Source organism: Equus quagga, chromosome 15 (genome assembly GCF_021613505.1).
Source record: "Equus quagga isolate Etosha38 chromosome 15, UCLA_HA_Equagga_1.0, whole genome shotgun sequence".
NCBI classification, from domain to species: domain Eukaryota; kingdom Metazoa; phylum Chordata; class Mammalia; order Perissodactyla; family Equidae; genus Equus; species Equus quagga.
Genome location: NC_060281.1, coordinates 64227499 through 64248987, shown reverse-complemented (window position 1 = coordinate 64248987; position 21489 = coordinate 64227499). Strand labels below are relative to the sequence as shown.

The window sequence follows — 21489 nt, the reverse complement described above, 5'->3', positions numbered from 1 at the left end:
AGAGCCAGTTCGTTTCTGTTTCCAACGCACTGACGTCCTGTGGCTCCTGGTCAACGGCCACTGGTCACACGGACCCGTCTCGGAGGCCAGGAGGAAGACTGACAGGACGAACTGAGGCTGTGTAGAGGGTCCCTCCTTGGGGGGACCAGGTCTCCCCTTCACTCGAGGGACGCGGGACGTGGTGTCTGATAGGCCCTCCGTGGGGGGACGCGTGGGGGAAGTGCAGGGAGTCGTGGGGACGGTGGCGACACCCTGTCTGAGCAATCAGCAGCAACTCAGCTCCAGCAATTGTCACCACACAGGAATGGGGGCCTAAGTTTTCCAGAATCTTCTAATTTCCAGAGAGGGTAGATATCAATTTCATGTGAAACTTCCTCAAATTTAAGTGTTGGTTCCAATGTTACAATATATTTGGTGCAAGAAAGTGACCACCCTGTGCCCAGAGGCGGCCTTTTCTAGCAGAACTGGACGGTCACGTCCGTGCTGTGAACATGGCGTTGTGTCCACTGAGATAAGGTCAACAGCGCCTGGTTCTTCTCCCCAGAAGGAGAGGCCGGGGGTCCGGGGCCCGTGGAGGGGCCAGTAGGGAGGGTGGGTGTGGGTCTGGGGCGGGATGATCGGCCTGCTCCCTTTCCGCGGCCCGTCGTGTAGGATTTCCAGGATCTCACACTGTGGCCCTTGCTGGCTGGTGCCGAGCTGGGCTCTCGGGCGGAGACCACCTTCAGGGGCGATGGGGCGTCTCCAGTTGGGGATGACAGCGAGTGGTGCCGTGCATACTCATGGGCCTTCTCCACACAGACATGTGTTTGCATTTGCTCAGGGCCAGTGCCGAGGGGCGGCGCAGCTGGTCACCCAGGGCGCGTTCTCTCCTTTATGAGCAGCCACTGAGCGGCTTCCTAGAGCGGCTCTGCCATCCGTTCTCCTCCCACAGGATCGGAGCGCCCCGGGGACTCCCGCCTCACCAGCACATGGTGCGGTCTGGCTGCTGAGGCCCGCGGCTGTCACGGGATGCAAAGCCACCCACCGCGACCTTGACTGGCTGCCTAGGGGCTGACGTGGCGTCTCTCCGTGGCCCATGGCACTTTGCCTTTCTCCTTTCCTGGGTGTCTGTTCACTTTCATTTGGATTTGGGCATTGGGGTTTTTAGGGACTCTCCAGGTGACGCTGATGAGGAGCGAATTTGGAGACAAATGCACTGCGGCCGGAGAACCCGCTTCCTGCAGCTGGGCTGCCAGGACTGTGGGGGACACTGCCCCCGGGTTCTCTGACTTCACCGACTCCTAAAGCGTCAAACACGAGGTGTGTTTTGCTGCTACTTGGGGATTATCGAGTGCATTTTGAATGAAGCAAAGTGACCTTCGAGCCGCTGCTCCTCGTCTGCACGAGCCGGCCCGTGGGTCCCTCCGATCGTGGAGGAGCTCCCAGCCCAGGTCCTGCTCCCTCTGGCTCACTGTGCGGGCCCTGCGCCTCTCGGGCATCTGGAGCCTTTCTCTGGGGCAGTGACCTCAGGGCAGCTCAAGGCCCCCCCGCAGCCCTGTCAGCCTTCCTGTTCAGAGCATGTCTGTGAGGGTGGCGTTGTCTTCCTCCTTCGAGAGCAGGGGCACACGGGGCAGGGGGCCAAGCCATGTCACTGCCTGGTGCCCCCGGACTTCACTGCTGGACGTCCAGGCCTCTCTGGACTCAGTGCATCACTGTATGGCTCCGTGGCAGCGGAGGGCAGGTACCTGGAAGCCCCTGTGAGGCCCGGCCGTGGGTGGTCCTGGTCACGCCCAGGCAGGGGGGCTGCTTCGGCAGGATTTCCGCAGGGACACGCCAGTCTGTACAGTTGAGGCTGGGGAGGGCATCCCAGCCCTGGCCCCTGAAATCCTAAACCTCCGTGGGGGACCTGACAAATGCTCCAGGGGTCAACAGGTCCTGGAGATGCATGTTCATTCTGGGAAAAGCCCTCCAGCCTGGTGGGGCCCCCAGGAGAAAGTGGCAACATCACTAGATGTTGAAGCACAGATTTCCCAGGGAGTCAGCAGACTAGGGAAGTCAGGGGAAGGGGATGAAACAGCAGAAGCTCAGTCAGTGATGGCAACGATAAAGCAAGCCAGGTGAAGATGACTGACAGGGCAGGTAGGATGGTGAAGTGTCAGGGAGCGATAGGGAGTGGTGGGGACTGCAGCAAACTGCAACCACGCACCCTGTTTACACAAGGGACCACTTTTAAGCTCCAGCTGATTGCTGCCTGGTGAGAATGTGGGCCTCCCCATTTTTCAAAAGATGCTGGACTTGTGTGTTTTTTGGTTTTTGGTTTTTTTTGGTGAAGAAGATTGTCACTGAGCTAAAATCTGTGCCAGTCTTCCTCTGTTTTGTACATGGGTCGCTGCCACTGCATGGCTGATGAGCAGCATGTAGGTCTGCACCCAGGATCCAAACCCGCAAACCCCAGGCTGCCGAAGTGGAGTGTGTGAACTTAACCACTATGCCACCAGCCGGCCCCCCGACTTGTGCATTTTTAACATATAAAAATCACTCCATTTTGACGTTTGAGAACCAATTCATAATAAAATAATTGTTTTGCAGGACAATCTATGGTGTCTGAGTAAACGACGTGGCTCACACCGTCTGTTGGCCTCGTGGTCTCTCCTTTGCTCTCCCTGTGCCTGTTTATGGCTCTGCTGTGCTGCCCTGTCTGTCCATCTGTCTGTCCGTCTCTCCCTCTTTCTGTCTGGGTCTGTCTTTCTTGGTTCCCATTCCTTCTCTCTGTCTCTGTGTATCCCCCCCCCCCCCCCCGACTTTCTCTCTTGCTGTCCCCTGTTCTCTCTCTGTGTCTGTGTGTCTTTTTCTCAGTCTCTTTCACTGTCTCTTTCTCTCTGGATGTTAGCTCTTTCTGTCTGTCCTTCTCTCCCCACCTGCTCTTATCATCACTTGGATCACAAACTGGTGCCAGCTCCCCATTGTCCCCATCACCACGTCCCATGCACACCCACCTGGCGCCAGGCAGTGGCTTTCTGCAGGGGAGCGTCGTCCATCCCGCTAGCCACTAGGCCCACCCGCAGTGGCCCCTCCACACCCCCACCTCCCGCCGCTCCTGGCTCCTCCGGCATAGGCCGTGCCTCGGCGGTCCTGGAGGCTGGCTCACCTGATGGGTGCCGCCTCATCACCGCGGTCCAGCCAGTCCTGGGGCGGGATGATGTACATGCACCAGAGGCCCCAGTTGTAGCCGTGGGCCGCGCTGGCGTACTGCTGCACCTCGAACGTGTCGTACTTGATGTTGTCGATGGCGGGCAGCACGATGCGCCGGCGGTCCTCCCGGATCCGTGTGAGGGCGGGCTCGGCCCTGCGGGGAGGCCCATGCGGTGAGGAAGGGCATGGATGCTGGGCCCTGCATCCCATCCCCGAGGAGGGGCTGGCTCACGCAGCACAGGCGGCCATGCCCGGGTCTGAAGGCCGGCTGGACCACTACCTCCTGGGCCGGATCCAGGGGCTTCACCTCTGGAAGCCCGAGGGGTCTTCTGGGCTGCAGCCTCCTGGCCCGAGGTCTCGTCCTTCCTGGGTTAGCCCATAGCTAACAACTGACTGACGTGGGATATAAAAACCATTTTGGCCCAACCAATGACATCTCTGAGGCGCTGTCCTGGCTCCAGAGCTCCCTGTGGGTCAGCTGACCCTGTCCCCAGGCCTGTGTCACACCTCGGCCTCTCCCTCCACCGAATCTCACCTCCCACCCCTCCTTGCCTGCACCGTTGGAAGGTACATTCATTTACAAGCATGAACTGAGGGCTGTTAGGTGCCACTCCCTGTTCTAACAAATTTGAATACATTTGTGAACTAAAGAAGGAAAAAATCCATGCCTCAGAGAACTTAGGATACACTGGAGGGACAAGACAGTCTCCCAAGTAGTGTTGTGCAGTGCACAACCTACACAACAGTGTGTGGTGGCCCTAACAGGGCGGGGGTGTGGGGACAGACAATGATGCATAAGTGAATGATATCACACATTAGGAGGTGATGGGTATTGTGGAGGAAACACAGAGTAGAGTAAGAGTGGTTGGAGTTGCAGTTTTAAATAGGGCGTCTGGTGTGGGTTGCAGGTGGTGATGACCAGGAGGAGGTGTAGGCAGGAGTGGGCGTGTGTTGGGGGACGGGCATTCCATGCAGAAGGAACAGCCAGCGAGACCCCGGGATGTGCTGGGGTGCTTGAGGAGCAGACCAAGTGGCTGGAGTGGAGAAGGGGGCAGTAGGGGTGATGAAGCCGGGGAGGAGTGAGGCCAGAGGACGTGTCTTCCTCCTGTGCCCTCCCTGGGCAGCGGTGCGAGCTGCAGACCCTCGGAGGGAGTCCCGGGGCACTGGAGCAGTTCGCCCTGTCTCCCATGAGGATGAGACGCCACCCAAGGGCCTTCCACCTGCCACGGCTGACAGCACCCACTGGCCAGGGAGCCGATGCCGCTGTGGGGGACAGAGGGGCCGAGCGCAGGTTCGGGGGTCCGGCTTGGGCAGGGACAGCTGGGGGGGGTTGAGTCCTCCGACCCCACCGGCGAGAGCTGCCGCATGGCCTGCCTTTCTTCCTGTGTTCCGAGCGAGAGCCTGGGGCTTGGCTCCGCCTCGGCTCCACGAGGAGGATTAATTAATTACTGTTAGCAAAGTGCTTCGGAGATGAGCCGCTGTCTGCAAACGGCACGCCAGCTAACAAGGCAGTTTGTTGTAGAGACAGTTCTGGGAGGGGAGGGCTGTTGCAGATGGATAACGGGGTTTTCAGTTGTGACGATTAAAGTCACACAGGTCTAAAATGGCACTTTGACGTGACAGCCTCACGGCTTTCCCAGATGCCCTCCAAACGCCCAGGGAGTTTAACACATTACAGGGCTGGAAAGGCCACCAAATGCCTTGTGCAGTGCTCAACCTACACGAGAGTATGGAGAGACCCTGGTGGAGGGCAGACAACAATATATAGTTAAGGATAGAAGGCGATAGCTGTCACGGGAAAAGGAGAGTCACTTCATGAGGGTGGCGGAGGAGAGAGAAATGGGGGCTACAAAGGGCAGTCAAGGCAGAAAGAAGCCAAATCTCAGTCAGACACGTGCTGGGACAGAACCAACCCTTAGAACAAACTCATGGTTGGGGAGAGTGAGATGCCCAGGGAGGGTGGAGGGAGCGCGGGAGGAAAAAGCTCCCCCATCTGAGGGACACCAACCCCTGAAGCAGTTGGGAAAACCACAAACTTCGAGAGGCTTCGAAATGCCAGGCCCTCCCTGGAGCCAGCTGGGGCCCCTGAACCACACGCTGTGGGGCTTCCTCAGCACACCCACCACAAACCCTCTTTGTAGCACATACAACCCCTCCTTCCCCTCGGGGTCGTATCCCAGGGCACGTCTTCATTCAGACTTCACAGAGTTTAAAAATATGAGCGGGAGATTTGACATAAAAATGGTGAGTTTTAGTTTCTCTTTAAAATTGGACAAGCTGGCCACACCAGGCCCACTTTTCCCCACAGCTCAGCTGACGGGTGCTGCAGGCTGCCCAGGTGTGGGGCTCACGTCCGTGTTCACTGAGGACCCCTGTAGACCCCCCACTGTGGGTCTAACTTAAGGAGGTTGAGCTGAGAGCATCCTGGTTCACCTTTGGGGGCCCCAAACCCAATGACAAGGATCCTCATAAAAGACAGAGGAGGAGAGACGCACACAGGGTGGCAGAGGGGGAGGCTGTGTGAAGGTGGAGGCAGAGGTTGGAGGGACGTGACCACCAGCCAAGGGAGGCTGGAGCCCCCAGGAGCTGGAAGAGGGTTGAATGGTGGTCCTCCCGAAAGCCGTGTCCAACTGGAACCACGGATGTGGCTTAATTTGGAGTCTTTGTAGACGTAATTAAGTTAAAGAGCCCAAGATGAGATGGTTCTGGATTGAGGGCGGCCCTAATTCAGTGACTGGTGTCCGTATAAGAGAAAGGCAGAGGCAGATTCGAGACACAGACCCGCAGAGGAGAAGCCGCGCGATGACAGAGGCAGACATTAGAGTGATGCAGCCCCAGGCCAAGCGGTGCCAGGAGCCTCCAGAGGCTGGACGAGGCAGGAAGGACCCTCCCCTGGAGCCCCCAGGGGAGCGTGGCCCTGCCACACCCTGATCTCAGACTCTGCCTCCAGCACCGAGGGGAGGGTCTTCAGTGTGGGGAAGCTTTTGGTGGGGTGTTATGGCCCCCCCAGGACACTCCCACACTGAAGACCCTCCCTCTGCTCACGCTCACCAGTCCAAGGTGTCCGCTCACGTCCCAGGCCACCTCATGCCTCAGGTTGTCCCCTGCTCTGCCATCCCAGCTGGGAGCATGTCTGACCCCACGTGCCTGGAGCCCAGCGCAGTTGAGGGGCTCCACCAACAGCCCCCAGGTCACCTCGCAACCACCTCGTGCGTCTGTCTTGGATCTCCACTCTGCAGACGGGATGGTGGAGGCACCTGGGGACAGTCGCCACCTGACACGTGGCTGCGGGCGCCCTCCCGCTGGCACTCACACCACGTTAGTGACTGATCGTCATATCACAGCTCTCGCCCACCGAGAGCCTTCCAGCGCCCTCCCCACCCGGCAGCCACTCATGCCTCTCATGTCGGCCACACGGGCTGGCGTGAGTGAGGGCTGCGGGGACGCCCCAGAGGCACCACCAGAGAGGAGAGGAAGGAAGCACGAGGGGAGCCCAGCAGAGCTTTCCAGAAAACGCTGGAGCTCAGCCTGCTGCTCTGTGAACACACCCTCAGCCACCTGCTGTGAGGACGGCAGCTCGGGACAAGGGGTCTGGACAGAAGCACTGGGACTACCCTGGTCTGACGCCCTGTGGGGACCCCGCCTCCCGCTCGGTTGTGGATAGTTTGCTGGACGAATGACGCCGTTCTGAAGGCGCAGCCTCTAGAGGTGGCCCAGGGCTCTACCCTCAGCGAGCATGAGACCCCCGCGCTGGGTTGGGGACATAGACCCCGGGCGCCACCCCCGAGACCCTCGGTCACACAGACCTGCATTTCCGCCGACTCTCAGGGGCTGGTCAGGGGGCCACGCTGAGTGGGAAGGCCCCGAATGGTCCCTGCCTCCCTGGGGCAAGGACAGGCCAGGCCAGGAGCCCCAGCCTTCCTCCTGGTGGGTGGGCTCACTCCAGACTGTCCTGCTCCCCAGAGACAGCCCCGCCACGCCCCCACCAGGTCTCTCATCAGGGTGGGGCGGGGGAGGAACTTGTCAACTCTTTGATCTAGAATGTTCCATAAGAACGAGAAACTGCTTCCATCTGGCTCCCAGTGGCTCAGGCCTCTAGTGATTGACTGGGACCCTAGAGACTGCATATCTGCACAGCAACTGCCCCCAACCTTGTGTGATTCTACCTCTCTGGGGTCACAGGAATGTCCTCGTTTTATTCTGTCGCCTCCTGGAATCACTGGCCACTTCAGATCCTCTGGGAACGAGGTGGAGGCTCAGCTCCGTGCTCACAGACGCGCGTCCCGAGGTCCGCCCCCTCACAGGTAGCTTCTGGGTTTGAGGAGCTGGGTGCGGAGAAGCCATGGGGCTGGACTCCGATGCCCCCTGGCCCTGCTGGGCTCGTCCCCTTTGCCCTGCAACCCACCGAGCAGATGCTGGTGGACCCCGCCCAGGCTCCAGGCCCCTGGCCAGGGGTGGCTTAGCTCCACCAGCCTGCACCTGCCCTTACCAGCCGGTGCTGAACTCCACGTGGGCGTCGAAGAAGCCGACGACGGGGGCCGTGGCCGCCTTCCAGCCCTGCAGCCGCGCCCGGATCAAGCCTTCTCTCCTGCTGTTGCGGACGATCTTCACGAGGCCCGGGTACCTCTTGTTGACGTACTGGTCCAGGTTGAACTTGAGCTCCACTGCGGGGAGACACAGAGTCACCTCAGCACCCCAATGTCCCGGGAGGGGCCCGGCCTCGGGACCGAGGTCCACCAGAGCTGGGAATGCCTGGATTCATAGGTCAGAAATGTTTAAGACAACCCACTATGGTGGAGCGAGATCCAGGTGCTGGGGAGACCGCACGGGGACAAGACCCCACCCTCCTGAGGCCAGCATCTAGCGGGAGAGACACCAAACCAGGAAACAGTCCAAGAAGACGGAGTCGGGCAGAGGTGCGTGTCAGCAAGACAGAGAAAGTGGGGCTGGAGAACCAGCCCTGAAAAGGAATGCAGTCTCTGGATGGATGGAAACAAGGTGAGTCCACACACACAACGGAGCATGACTTGGCCTCAAAAAGAGGGGATCGTGACTCACCCCGCCAAAGGAGATACGCCGGTCCCAGAAGGACAAACGCCATGTGCCTCCCAGGGGAGTCACACTCGCAGAGAGAAAGTAGAAGGTGGCGCGGGGGCTGGGGGAGGGGCTACTGTCACTCAGGCCAGAGCTTTGTGTGGGACGATGAGCCCGGGAGAAGGGCGGTGGGGAGGGCTGCACAACCACATGGACGCACCTAATGCCCCAGGACTGTGTGCTCGTCTTAAAGATGGTCAATTTTACGTTATGAGAATTCAACTCAATAAACTATTCAAAAAATTGAAGACGGCACATATAAAAGACAGGAATATATACATGAGGAAACTCCCAACGGCCAAATGTGCAAGCAACAAAATAAATAGCAATAATATCGGAGTTTAGCCAATAGGAAAAAAACAGAAAAAGAGAGCGGGCAGGAGCCCTCTGGGTGGATGGGGACAGCCGTCTGCGAAGACGACACCTGGGCTAGGCCTGGATGAGAAGGAGCCGTGGGGAACATGGGCGAGGGCTCCGGCCCGAGTCCCGGGGGAAGAGGGCGGGAGGGCAGATGGTCAGGGGCTGAGCGGGAGAGGCCTGCGAGCCTGTGGACCCAGCATCCCGCTTCCGGGCGTTTGTTAACCCTCCCTGAGCCGCGGTCTCCCAGCCTCCAAGCCACGGTCTCTCATCCTCCCCGGTAGACAACATCCGCCACTGGGAGACCCATTGTCTCCCCGGAATCACGAGGCTGCAGGGGACGCCCCAGGAGGGCAGCTCAAGCCGGAGCAGCTCGTCGTTGCTGGGACAGCCCTGTCCTGCCCTATCCAGGGAACGACCAGCGCTCGCTCCTCTGACAGCACCGTCCAGGGCTCTCCCCGGTGTGGACATCCAGAGAGACACTGGGCTGGCGCTTCCTCGGGCCCACCGCCCGCCTCCTCCTGGAGGGCTTCCTGGAGGGCGTCTCCGCTCTCCTCGGCCTCCTTACTCCCGAGGGGAGGGGTCGTGAAGGACTTATCCCACAGGCACAGCTCAGCCCCCGGGGCTGCTCATGGTGGGGTTCGGGCTCCCCTCACTCTGCCTCTGCAGAGGAACAGGCGAGGACGGGCCTGGGGCACCTCTGGGCCTGTTGGGGTCTTTGAGTCCTCTGTGCTTGGTGGGGGCAGGACAACATGCCCTCCATGGAGCTTGAGGCTGAGGCCCCCAGGGGCTCTGGGTTCTGGCTGTGAGCCCGGCTCCTCCCCCAGCAAGCCGCCCATCTGTGCTCGCGTCTGCTGGTCGACAATAAGGAAAAGGGACCAAGAGAAACCAATGCTGGGGTCTTTCTGGACAGCCTCTGTGGGGTCGAACAGCAGCCTCCCAAAACTCATGTCCACCCAGAAGCTCAGAAGGTGACCTTACTCGGAAGTAGGACCTTTGTAGATGTAACTGGTTAAGGAACTGGAGACGAAACCCTCCTGTACTTAGGGCGGGTCCTAAACCCACTGACAAGTGTCCTCATAAGAAGAGGAGAGACACAGACACACCAGGATGAGACCTCGTGAAGATGGAGGCAGAGACGGGAGCGATGTGGCCACAAGCCCAGGATACCAAGGTTGCCGGCAGACGCTGGATGAGGCAGCAAGGACCCTCCCGGGCCCCCCAGAGAGAGCACGGCCCTGTGACACCTCACTTCAGACTTCTGGCCCAGAGCTCCAACACGCTTTCCCTGGCTGGGCCCCGGGGGGGGCCCCAACTCACCATTGTCACTGTCATCGTCCACCAAGATGACCTCCTTGAGGAGCTGGGAGGGAGTGTGGTTGACCACGCTGTGGACGGAGCGCAGGATGACTGAGAGGGCCTCATTGACGAAGATGAACACCACGGAGATCTGGGGCAGGTCGTCGGAGTAGGTCATCTGTCTGCACCTGCAGGGGACACGGCATGTGGGAGCGGTCAGTGCTGGACGCAGCGCCCCACAGGAGGCCAACTCGGGCCAGTTCTAAATCCTGCTGCCAACAAAGGAGTGACAGCAATGCTGTAAATGGAAAAGGACCAAACGTAGCAAGAGAGACAATGCGGCTACATTCGCCTGAGAAGCCGTGGAACAGGAGCCCACTGCCCCCCACCGGAAAGTAGAGACCTGCGCCTGGAAGGCATTCAAACCCTGTGGGGACCACATGGACCCTTTCCTCTGGGTGCCTTCAGAAGGCGTGGAAGAGAGGTGATGGGGAAGGGTGATCACGTCACATGTGGTCCAGTGGAGGGGACCGGGAGAGCCCCGGCCCACAGCCCACGTTGGTCCCTCAACGCCCAGCTCTGGTCTGCATCCCGCGTGGGTGTGGAGCTGGTGGCTGCTGGGCAGGTGGCATCTACTGGGTGAGTCCTGCACCCAGCAGGTGCTGTGCCCTGAAAGGACGTCCGTGTAGACAGTGATGGGCAGCGCGATGGCAGAATGCAAGTGTCCAATGAAGGCTGTTGAGACAGAGAGGTGCCTGCAGGGGGAGCCTGGGATCAGAAACCAAGAGGAAGCAACGGCCTCGACAGACCTACGACTCAGGGATTAAGGAGACGGAGGGGGTGTTGTCCTTTCAGAGGTCGACTCATGAGGGTAGGGGTGTGGGAGGGGAAGAGAAAGGAGCAGGGAGAGCGAAATATCCCACAGTTGGGATGTGGGATGAGGACAGGGAGGGAATGGGGAGGGGTCTGGGGTGCATAGTGAGCAATGTTTTGTTTAAATGACAGTTAAATGAAGTTTATATACTGAAGTTTATATAAATGAGTCTAGAGAAAGCAAAGGTGGCTGTTAATGTAATAATGTAACAGAATAAATTCACAGGGGACAAAAGGGAGTGAATAGAAACTCAGTAAAACTGTCAAAAATAAAGAGACGGAAAAAAGAGGAAACAAAAAATAAAGTAAGTGACTAAGAAAAGTAAGCGAGAAGGAACCCAGCTGAGTGTGTTGGCCGCTGTAATAAATGTAAATAAACTAAATCTCTCCTTAAAATGGCAGAGGCCGTTCAATTAACTTAAATACTCCCACACACGCACACACAACGCTGATGTTTGTTGTTTACGACACACACAGTTAGAATAAACTGATAAAAAAGTCAAAAATACGCTGAAATGGGAAGGGGCCCCAGGCAAATCCCACTCCCTAAACCAGCAACAAGGCGCAAACATTGCCCAGGACAGGACTTCAGGTTGAAAACCCCACACTGGATAAAGAGGGCTCTTCACGAAGGGGCAGAACCGGTCCTGAGCCATTGCCACAAGGCGACAGGCAGGTGCGTGTGAAAGGAGAACCGGCCGGAAACGTGAGGGCTTTGGTGCAAATACAAGTGCACACCGTCTTCCAGTCTGTCGGGCGGGCGGAAGAGCAGCCCTATGAGGGGTCTCCTAGTGCGTCCCTGATTCCGGCAGGGAAAGTGTGTTTCCTTGTCCCCATGAAGGCTTACAGACAGTGGTCATGTATGTGCAAAACAGAAAACCTCAGGTTTTTACAAAGTGGAGACTTTACAGGCCAGGTTGGCTCTGCAGGTGTGACCCCGGCAGTCACGTGGCCCCGCAGGAAGGGCCCCCGCCATCACAGCCCTCGCCCTGCGAATCTGTGCTCCTCTCCTCAGGAGGCCACCCGTTGCTGGGTTAGGGCCCCGCTGCGCCCCTGAGACCTTGTCTTCACTAATGACGTCTGCAACAACCCCACTTCCAAATCAGGCCACCTCGGAGGTGCTGGCATCAGGACCCAACAGATCCTTTTAGGGGACACAACTTAGTCCAAAACACCAGTAACGCTGATTCCACACTGAGGACGAGCTGCTATCACGGGTCATTGGATTCTCGGGGGCTGAGGGTGGGCACGGGTCAGAGCTGTCCTAGAAAGATAATCAATACTGATGATAACCAATCACGATGATCAGCAATCATGATGACAACTGATACTGACGATTAATAATGTTGATAACTAATAATAATGATCACCAATCATGATGATCACCAATCATGATGGTAACCAATAACGATGATAACTGATAACAATAACTGATACTGATGATAACCCATAATGATGATTAATAATGTTGAAAACCAATAATAAGGATCACTAATCATGATGCCAGGAACAGCTAAGCCCCCTGGGGCTGGCACGTGCTCCGCATATATCTTCCCACTCACTCCCACTTACTCCTTCCAGGAGCCCATTTATTTATTTATTTATTTATGTATTTATTTTTTAGAGATTGGTGCCTGAGCTAACATCTGTTGCTAATCTTCTTCTTTTTTTTTCCCTTCTTCTTCTCTCCAAAGCCCCCCAGTACATAGTTGTATATTCCAGTTGCAGGCGTTTCTGGTTGTGCTGTGTGGGACGCCGCCTCAACATCGTCTGATGAGTGGCACTAGGTCCGAACCCAGGATCTGAACTGTCAAAACCCCGGGCCTCTGAAGCGGCGTGTGCCAACTTAACCACTCGGCCACGGGGCGGCCCCCAGGAGCCCGTTTTAAAGGCGAGGAAGCTGAGGCACGGAGGGCTGATTTCCCTTCCCGCAGGACACGCTGGGCTGGGACTCGAACCCAGGCCGGCCACTTCAGGCAGGAGGTGGGACTGGGAGCCGCCCCGGCACAGGGAGGAGAGAGCCTCCAGGCCGCCCTCCCCCTCCTGTCACATCCTCAGTGCCACAGCTGAAGTGAGCAGTGCAGCCCTCGGAGCCGGACGGGTGGGAGCCGCGCATTGTAGGTGCATTGACATGGGCCCCGATGCTCAGCCGGGGGCTTCATCTCTCAGAAAGAAGCCTTCACTCCACCTTTCTGTAGAGGAGAAAGTTGGAACGCATGATTTTCATGAACTTGCAAAATGTGTAAAACAGGAAAAATCCTTGAGGGAGGAAGTCCATCTTAAGAGGCACTGCTGGAGGAACTGCCAGTGGAAAGGCAACATTCCCGAGAGGCAGGGGTGTGGGAGGAGGCCTGTGGGGAGGCTGCGCTCACTGCCCGGCCAGACGGCCATCGGGTCACCAGCGCCCTGCACCATCTCTCCCCGAGCTCAGCGACCTGTGCGTCCTTTCAAGCGTCTCGTTCACCCACTGGCTCTTTAGAGTCGATCTCCCCACCAGAACACAAGCGCCCCAGGAGCAGGCACCCAGAGCTATGCCTGCACACAGTAGGTGTTCACAAACATTTGTCAACCGGTGGACGAATGAGCAGTGGGCGGACCCACTGCACAAGGCCCGGCCCAACACACTGTGAGCCTCTCCTGGCACTGCGCCAGCTGCTCTCGTCCCCACATAGCCCCCACTCCTGTCCGAGGTGTGGAGGAAGCCGGTCGACTTTGGAGTGCCTGGGGCCCCCGCCCTTTCCTCTCCCTCCACACCGGGTCAGGAGCCACGGGGCCTCTCTGGCCTGGCCATGGGCCACCTGCGCCTGTCGTGGAGCACTGTCGACCAGCAGGAACCGATCCTGCACCTGCGTGAAGTCGGCCAGCATCCGGCTGCTCTTCCCTGAGGACGTCTGCACGCGAGTCATCGCTCTCACAGCTTTGCATGGGCACGCAGAGGAGATCCTGTGCTGCCAGAGAGGGGAGGGGCTTTGGTGGGCATGCACAGAGCGGAGGGGTGGGGAGCCTGGGGGGCGCCTTCAAGGAGAAGCCACCAGGAGTGACCGTGACTTTAGACCCAAATTAGTCTGCTAGGGCTGCGTAACAAGCACCACAGCCTGGGCTCAAACAGCAGATTATCCTCCCAGTGCCGAGGCTGGACGTCCAAGATCCAGGCGTGGGGCTGGTTCCCCTGAGGCCTCTCTCCTTGGCGTGTAGACGGCCATGTCCTCACGTGTCGTCCCTCTGTGCATGTCTGTGTCCTCTTCTCCTCTTGTTAGGACAGAGTCCTGATGGACTGGGCCCACCGTCTGAACTCAGTCACCTCTTTAAGACCCCATCTCCACACACAGTCCCTCCTGAGGTTTTAGGGTTAGAGCTTCAATGTGCGAATTTGGGGGACACAGCTCAGCCCACGAGACCCAAAGGGTGAGGAGGAACCAGCCTCACGAGGCCTGGGGGACGAGGGACCCTCGGGCACCGTTGGGGGTGACGCAGAGCAGAGGGTGCTCACCGTGGTCGGGCTCCCGCCATGTCACTCCCTCTACACCTGGCAGATCACGCCTGTCACGGACACGCGCAGCTTCAAACTGCCTTTCGATTAGAAATAGTGCAGCATAGATGAAGCGTGTGGGTCCAGCACGACTTTGCATAAAGTCATCTCTTGTGCTTATAACACAATCCTCTTCGCAGTTTTTAAAAAAAAATTGGTGTTAAACACGGAGCAGATAGAAAGGGGTGTTTCTCATACACAGCAAGGTGTGGCGGTCAATGAAGCAACAAAGAACCTGGCGGTGCCCAGCCAAGAGCGGGGACACGCCCCTCGCCCGCGGCCAGCATGCGCAGAGGCCACGCTCTGACTCCCTGGGTTGCTTCCACTCTCTCCTGAGGTCCAGCGCATGTCTGTCCCCAGGTCCCAGCGGCGTGTCCACGTCCCCAGGTCCCAGCTGCGTGTCTGCGTCCCCAGGTCCCAGTGGCATGTCTGGGCCTCAGCCACATGGATGTCGTCTTGTGCCCACGCTGATGCATCCTGCGCTTCCCACCGAACGTTCAGCCCCTGGTTGCCACTGGGCTGTGGCGGTTTCAGGACAGTGCAGTGTCCCTGGCTTGAGGAGCTCACCACGTGTACGTCATCCTGCTCCTGGTGGACCCCACGTGCTTCCAGCTCTCAGCCCGCAGGTGTGCGGCTGGCGCGTCCTCTCCTGGGTGGGCTCCTGCACCTGAACTTGCCCTCCTGTGTCTCCGGCTCTGCAGCCCGTCTGTGCAGTGACCGTGGTGTTTGCAGCTCCGGCCTGTGCCTCTGCCCGGTGGGAGCGTCCCCCCCGGGGGCTCCGATGTGACTGAGGGAGATGAAAACACAGCGCCAGGCTGTAGCCCTGGAATAACTCCGTTTAAGTGGAACCAGAAAGTTCGTCTCTGTACATAAATAGCACCATTTCCGTCAGACAGAAAATTAACCAAGTTTATGGCGTCTGGAAAGGACTGGAGTCTGGCAAGGGCGCTGCTTGGAGAGAGCTGTGATGCAGTGACCGTGGGCCGGCCCCATAGTGGGGTGGACAGAGGCGTGGGCACAGAGGGAGGGGACGTGGGGGTGGGGACAGGGGAGGGCACACAGGCATGGGGACAGAAAGGCCGGGAGCCACGGGGCCCCCATCGCCCCTCCCGAGCGCCGAGGCTCTGGGTTCATTTTAAAATTGAAGGAAGACCAACGCATGGTGTGTGGCACACATTGAAACTTAGCTGATCAACGTTTCAACATTCAAACCTGCAGCCAGGGTGTCCCTCTCTCCCCAGACGGACACGAGCAGGAGACAGCGCAGACTCACCTCCCCAGCCCTGCCCTCTCCAGCCGCCCCCTCTGTTCCCCGAGGTGACCAGCTGTCCCCTCCTGCAGCCCCACCGCTGTTCAGGCTGAGTCTGGATGGAGTCTCACCTGCTCTCCCCTAACTCCTGGGGCCTCTCACCTAGCCCACCCATTCCTCCTCCTGGACACATTGTCCTCCTCTCTCTTCTGGGGGCTCCACTGTCCCGAGAAGGGTGCCATCTCTAGGACATGCGAGCTGGGCCCCTACACCCCTCACTCCTTGGAATTCCCTTCGGCTCACCCCACAGCCCCCTGGATCTTCTGTGAGCATGCCAGGCCTGCTCCTGCCTCGGGGCCTTGGCACACCCTCCCTCTGCCTGGACAAGTCTCCCAGGCGGCCATGTGGCTCCCCCTCAAGGATGCTGGAGGCTCACCCGCAGCCTCCCTGTGAAGCCCTGCCCACCTCACCCACATCTGCTCTCCCTCTTTATTTCTCCCGGGACTCGTTCACTGACTGCATCTCTGCTCCCCTCTCCCTCTGGGCTGGAGCTGCATCTCTGCTCCCCTCTCCCGTTCACTGCCCCCAGGCACCTACAACGGGTGAATGTCTGTGCATCATTCTGTTTGAGGGTAACGTCTACAGTGTAAACTTGATTTGCAGCTATTTTCTCCCAGTTGGTGGGTTATCTTTTCATTTTGTTGATAGTTGCCTTTGCCTTGTAGAAGCTTTTTAGTCTGATGTGGTTCCACTTGCTTATTTTTTCTTCTATTTCCCTTGTCTGAGTAGGCATGGTATTCAAAAACATACTGCTAACACCTGTGTCAGAGAGCATACTGCCTATATTTTCTTCTAGGAGTTTTATGGTTTCAGGTCTTGGATTCAAGTCTTTAATCCATTTTGAGTTAATTTTTGTGTGTGGTTTAAGATGATGGTCTACTCTCATTCCTTTGTGTGTGGCTGTCCAGTTTTCCCAACACCACTTACGAAGAGACTTTGCTTTCTCCATTTCATGTTCTTGGCTCCTTTGTTGAAGATTTGCTGTCCATAGATGTGTGGTTTTATTTCTGGGCTTTCAGTTCTGATCCATTGATCTGTTTGTCTGTTTTTTGTGCCCCTACCATGCTGGGTTGATTACTGTAGCTTTGTAGTACATTTTGAAGTCAGGGATTGTGATGTCTCCAACTTTGTTCTTTTTTCTCAGGATTGCTTTGGCTATTCGGGGTCTTTTGTTGCCCCATGCGAATTTTAGGACTCTTCGTTCTGTTTCCATGAAGAATGTCATTGGGATTCTGATTGGGATCGCATTGAATCTGTAGATTGTTTTAGGTAATATGGACGTTTTAACTATGTTTATTCTTCCGATCCATGTGCGTGGAACATCTTTCAATTTCTTTACGTCTTCTTCAATTTCTTTCAATAACGTCTTATTGTTTTCAGTGCATAGATCTTTCGCCTCCTTGGTTGAGTTGATTCCTAGATATTTTATTCTTTTTGTTGCTGTTGTAAATGGGATTGTACTCTTGAGTTCTCTTTCTGCTAGTTCATTATTAGTCTACAGAACTACAACTGATTTTTGTAAGTTGATTTTGTACCCTGCAACTTTACTGTAGTTGTTGATTATTTCTAATAATTTTCTGGTGGATTATTTAGAGTTTTCTGGAACACAAACTGATGCAACCACTATGGAAAACAGCATGGATATTTCTCAAAAGATTAAAAATAGAAATACCATACAATCCAGCTATCCCACTGCTGGGTATTTATCCAAAGAACTTGGAACCTACAATTCAGAGAGACCCATGCAGCCCTATGTTCACTGCAGCATTATTCACAATAGCCAAGGATTGGAAGCAACCCAAGCGCCTTTCAACTGATAAGTGGATAAAGAAGCTGTGGCATACATATACACAATGAAATACTACTCAGCCATAAAAAAGACAAAATCGTCCCATTTGCAACAACATGGATGGACCTTGAGGGTGTTATGTTAAGTGAAATAAGCCAGATAGAGAAAGACAAATGCCACATGATATCTTCATATGTGGAAGATAAACTAACACACGGACAAAGAGAACCGTTCAGTGGTTACCAGAGGGGAAGGGGGCGGGGGTGGGCATAAGGGATAAAGGGGCACACGTGTCTGGTGATGGATGAAAACTAGACTATTGGTGGTGAGCACGATGCAGTCTATGCAGAAACTGATAAATAATAACGTACATCTGAAATTACGCGATATAATAAACCGTGATGATCTCAATAAAACGAAAGTGTAAACTTGAGGCTCAAACAATTTGAGGAAACATTCGCCACATGCACACACCACACCCACACAGACACACACACGCACACACGTGCATGCATCCCACACCCCATACAGACACATGCACACACCACACATGTGTACACACACAGGCACACACATGCATACTCACACCCATGAGCCCTTGACAGAGAGGCGGCCCCCACCACTTGGAGCATCTGCCTCACTGGCGGACTCTCCAGTCGCGGCCCGCCCACCTCCAGTCCATCCAGACCAGGGCTCCCAGTCTCAGCCTGTGCACTCTGCAGGACGGATGACTTGGCTAACGGTACTGTGTGTAGCAGCAACCCTGGCCCCCACCCAAGTCGTGACACCCAGATGTCGCCAAATGCCCCCCCCCCCCGAAACTGCCTGGCGAAAAGCCCTGGCCCAGGATCTGGGGTCTGGCCCTGGGCACTGGGGTTTGGCTTTTCTCTCCAGCCTCGTCCCACTCCTGGCACCGCCTGGGGTGTGGAGTGTAACCCTCTCAATGTCCCTCCATCCCCTTCCCCTGGAAAGTGAACATCAGCCCGAGTCCTGTCTGTCCTGTCCCAGGGCTGCGGACGTTTGTTGTGATCCTGCTCAGCCACTTCCTCGTCCCTCATAATACGTGGGGTCCACCCCCGTCATCACACTCTAAGTAGCTGGGTGGATGCAGGAGGGCATGTGACTAAGTCCAGGCCAGTCAGCTCAGCAATAGGTTCAGGGACAGACATGTGACCAGTCAGAGCCATGGAGAGGTTGGCTGGGTCCTTGGGGAGATAGGATGTGAGGCTGGAGCAGCTGCAGCCATCCTGCAGCCAGTAGTCAGGCTGAAACCAATGACACCCATAGCAGAATCAAGAGATGGTGAGACGCCAGGTCCAGAGGACATCATCTGAGCCTTGAATCCAGCCTGACCTGAAGCCAGTGCTTCCTCCAGACTTTGTAGTTGCAAGAATAATACATTCTCTCCATGTGCCCCAGCCCCGTCTTTTTTTTTTTGCTTAAACCAATTTGAGATGGATTTTCTGTCACTTGCGGTAGAAGGACTCCTGATCCAGCGCAGGAACTGAGCTGCACGTTATGCAGGAACGCGCTTCACTGAGTGTGAGGACGCCTGTCAGAAGGGTTCTGCCTGGTCAGTCCCAGATCCCCTTTCCAAGAAGTGAGCTTCTCCCTCAGCAGAGAGGGAGGCAGTGGGGCAGTGGGCCCGCCCGCCACCATGGCCATCGCACGCCCTGTCTCACACAGCTCATCCAGGGGAGCAGGGCTTCCTCAGCGCTGCTGCTGCGGAGGAGACGGCTGCCTCTCTGTGACCCTGTCCTCATCCAGGACCTAGAGCATCCCAGTCTGGGACCTCTGTTGCCTTCAGAAGAGGGGGGAGCCCACAGCCAGACCCTCAGCTAAATTCTCGGCGAACCCCAGTCCCTGAGACTTGAGTGTCCCCACATCCTGAGACGCGGGAGATGAGTGAGCCAAACACAATGGGGCCTCTGAGAAGGAGCAGCGAAGCGAGGATGCCTGTCGTGGTTCACAGCCGAGATGCACAGACGGCCCAGGACACACGCGGAGAAGGCTGTGGGGAACTTCTGGGGAAATTTTCTCTGTTCTTAAGAGAGTCAAGATGCAGGAGCATATTGATTCTAGCTCTTTGGAAATCTGGCCTGTGAGGATGTGATGCTGGGAGCTGCAGCAACCATATTGTGACCATGAGGACAGAAGCCCAATGTGCTGACTGTGGCAGAGCAGAGTCGGGAAGAGCCTGGGTCCCTGAGACGTCATTGAGCCACCAGTTGAATGACTCTGTCCCCCGCCGCCTGTGTCCCTTGTCTTTCTGCTTATCTGAGATCAGAAGTCCTTTTATCATTGCAGCCATCTCTAACTGAGTTGTTGGGTTTTCATCTGAAGGCATTCTCACTGACACAGAACATCCTTCTCCTTAGGGGGACTCCGGCTGCTCCCTCGGAATGCCATCTAGCCCTTCTGCCCACAAACATCACCACACAGTCTGAGTTAAGGTCGTGCTTTCCAAAGACGTGGCAGCACCAGCTGAGTCTCCACAGGGACTGTGGCCCCCTCAGGCCTCAGGGACCTCCTAGCGCCAACAGAGCAGCGGGAGCGAGGCTGTGTGACTTCTGAGCTGAGTCATGAGGACAACGAGGCTCCGGGTGCTGGGACTTGGTTTTGGAGCCCGTGGCACCACAGAGGCAGCTCAACTCTGCACAGGCCACCACACTGCGAGGATGCCCGGGCCACGGGGGGCGCCAGGGGGCCGCGTGAGGGTGCTCTGGTGGACAGCCCAGCTGAGATCCCGGCATCATGCCCCCCTGAGGTTCAGAAGGTTCTGCTCAGGGAAAGGACAAGCCCTCACTCCCCTTCTGAACTCCTGCCTCTGGGTCCATCAAAACATGGTTAAAAGCAGCTAACTGTGGGGTGATGAGCAGTAGTCACAACCACAACGGGTCCATTTCCCAAAGTCTGGCCAAGCCCACCTTTTCCGCGGACACACGGTTTCCCGCACAGCGCTGGCCACACGTGGAGGCTTCCTGCAGCCTGGCGGTCGCTGCATGCAGAGTCAGCTCACGGCGGGGCACGGGCCGGGCTCCCACTCCCCACCCGGAGCCAGAGAAGCAGGATACCCGACCGCATGACGTTTCAGGGGGACTCAGAAACCCACGGGGCAGCAGGGTGGTGGCGAGGCTCTTGAAAGCCCCTGCCGAGGTCTCCGTTGGACGCGTGGCAGGTGCATCCCGGCCGGCCTCACGGGGTCGGGGCCACGGCGGCCACACTGACGGAGATTTACGGGATGCGCTTTGTGCTGCCGGAGAGCTGAGCGCAGGGTGGAGAGGGGATAAGCGGCAGCGTCCCTCCCAGGGTAGCTGTGAGCTTCGCCCGCTGACAGCAGGACACACGTCTGTCTGCCGCCACCGTCCGGGGCTGAGCACGCCCAGGAAGCTGCATCGTCGGAGGCTGCGAGCGGCACTTCTGGGCACAGCCACCAGGAGGGTTCCTGGAAGGGTGTCCCGGGGAGGGTCTCTGCAGGATGCTTCCTACACGTCTGCCTGCCGCGTGGGATGCACCCGCCCTCCCGGGAACATCCATGCAAACACAGAATCCAAAACGAGCCACAGCCAACGCCCACCTTCCTCCGGGCTGGGGTGGCCGGTGGAGCGGCTGAGACGGGATGCTGGTGGGCACAGAGGCACACAACTGCATGCACACACAACACAGACACACATACACACATCACACATGCCCTTACACACACGTGCACACACGGCCTCTCGCACACAGATACTCGGGCACACACCATAGAGACAGACCCGCGTGGGACTGAGACATCAATGGTGCGTACTTATTTGAGGTCCCTGTTCACACAGCTAAGGGCGAGCACAGATCGTGGACACACTCTTACACACACCCAGGCCCACAATCGCACAGACTCAGCAGCTGCGGGCCGACCTGCACACATCTTCACAGGGACCTGAGGCTGAGACACAGAGGCCCCGATTCCCTTGTGGGCACAGACTCATTGTACCACGTATTTGAGGAGACACAGGCGCACATGCTACCCTCGGACCTCAGAGCCGAAGCCTGATCGAGCCGCCTATCAGAGACAGGACGCTGACAGGA

The 21489-nt window shown here is 57.2% G+C and overlaps 1 protein-coding gene across 1 annotated transcript in view; it reads right to left on the bottom strand.

Annotated features, from left to right (window-relative positions):
* The window catches only part of GALNT9 (polypeptide N-acetylgalactosaminyltransferase 9), a 93271-nt gene that overhangs the window by 33954 nt on the left and 37828 nt on the right, over nt 1-21489 (bottom strand). Inside the window, exons 3-5 of the mRNA XM_046641331.1 lie at nt 9943-10109; nt 7661-7835; nt 3128-3325 (exon numbers count right to left, since the gene is read on the bottom strand). Coding sequence (XP_046497287.1) covers nt 3128-3325; nt 7661-7835; nt 9943-10109 — 540 coding nt within the window. The remainder of the gene's footprint in view (nt 1-3127; nt 3326-7660; nt 7836-9942; nt 10110-21489) is intronic.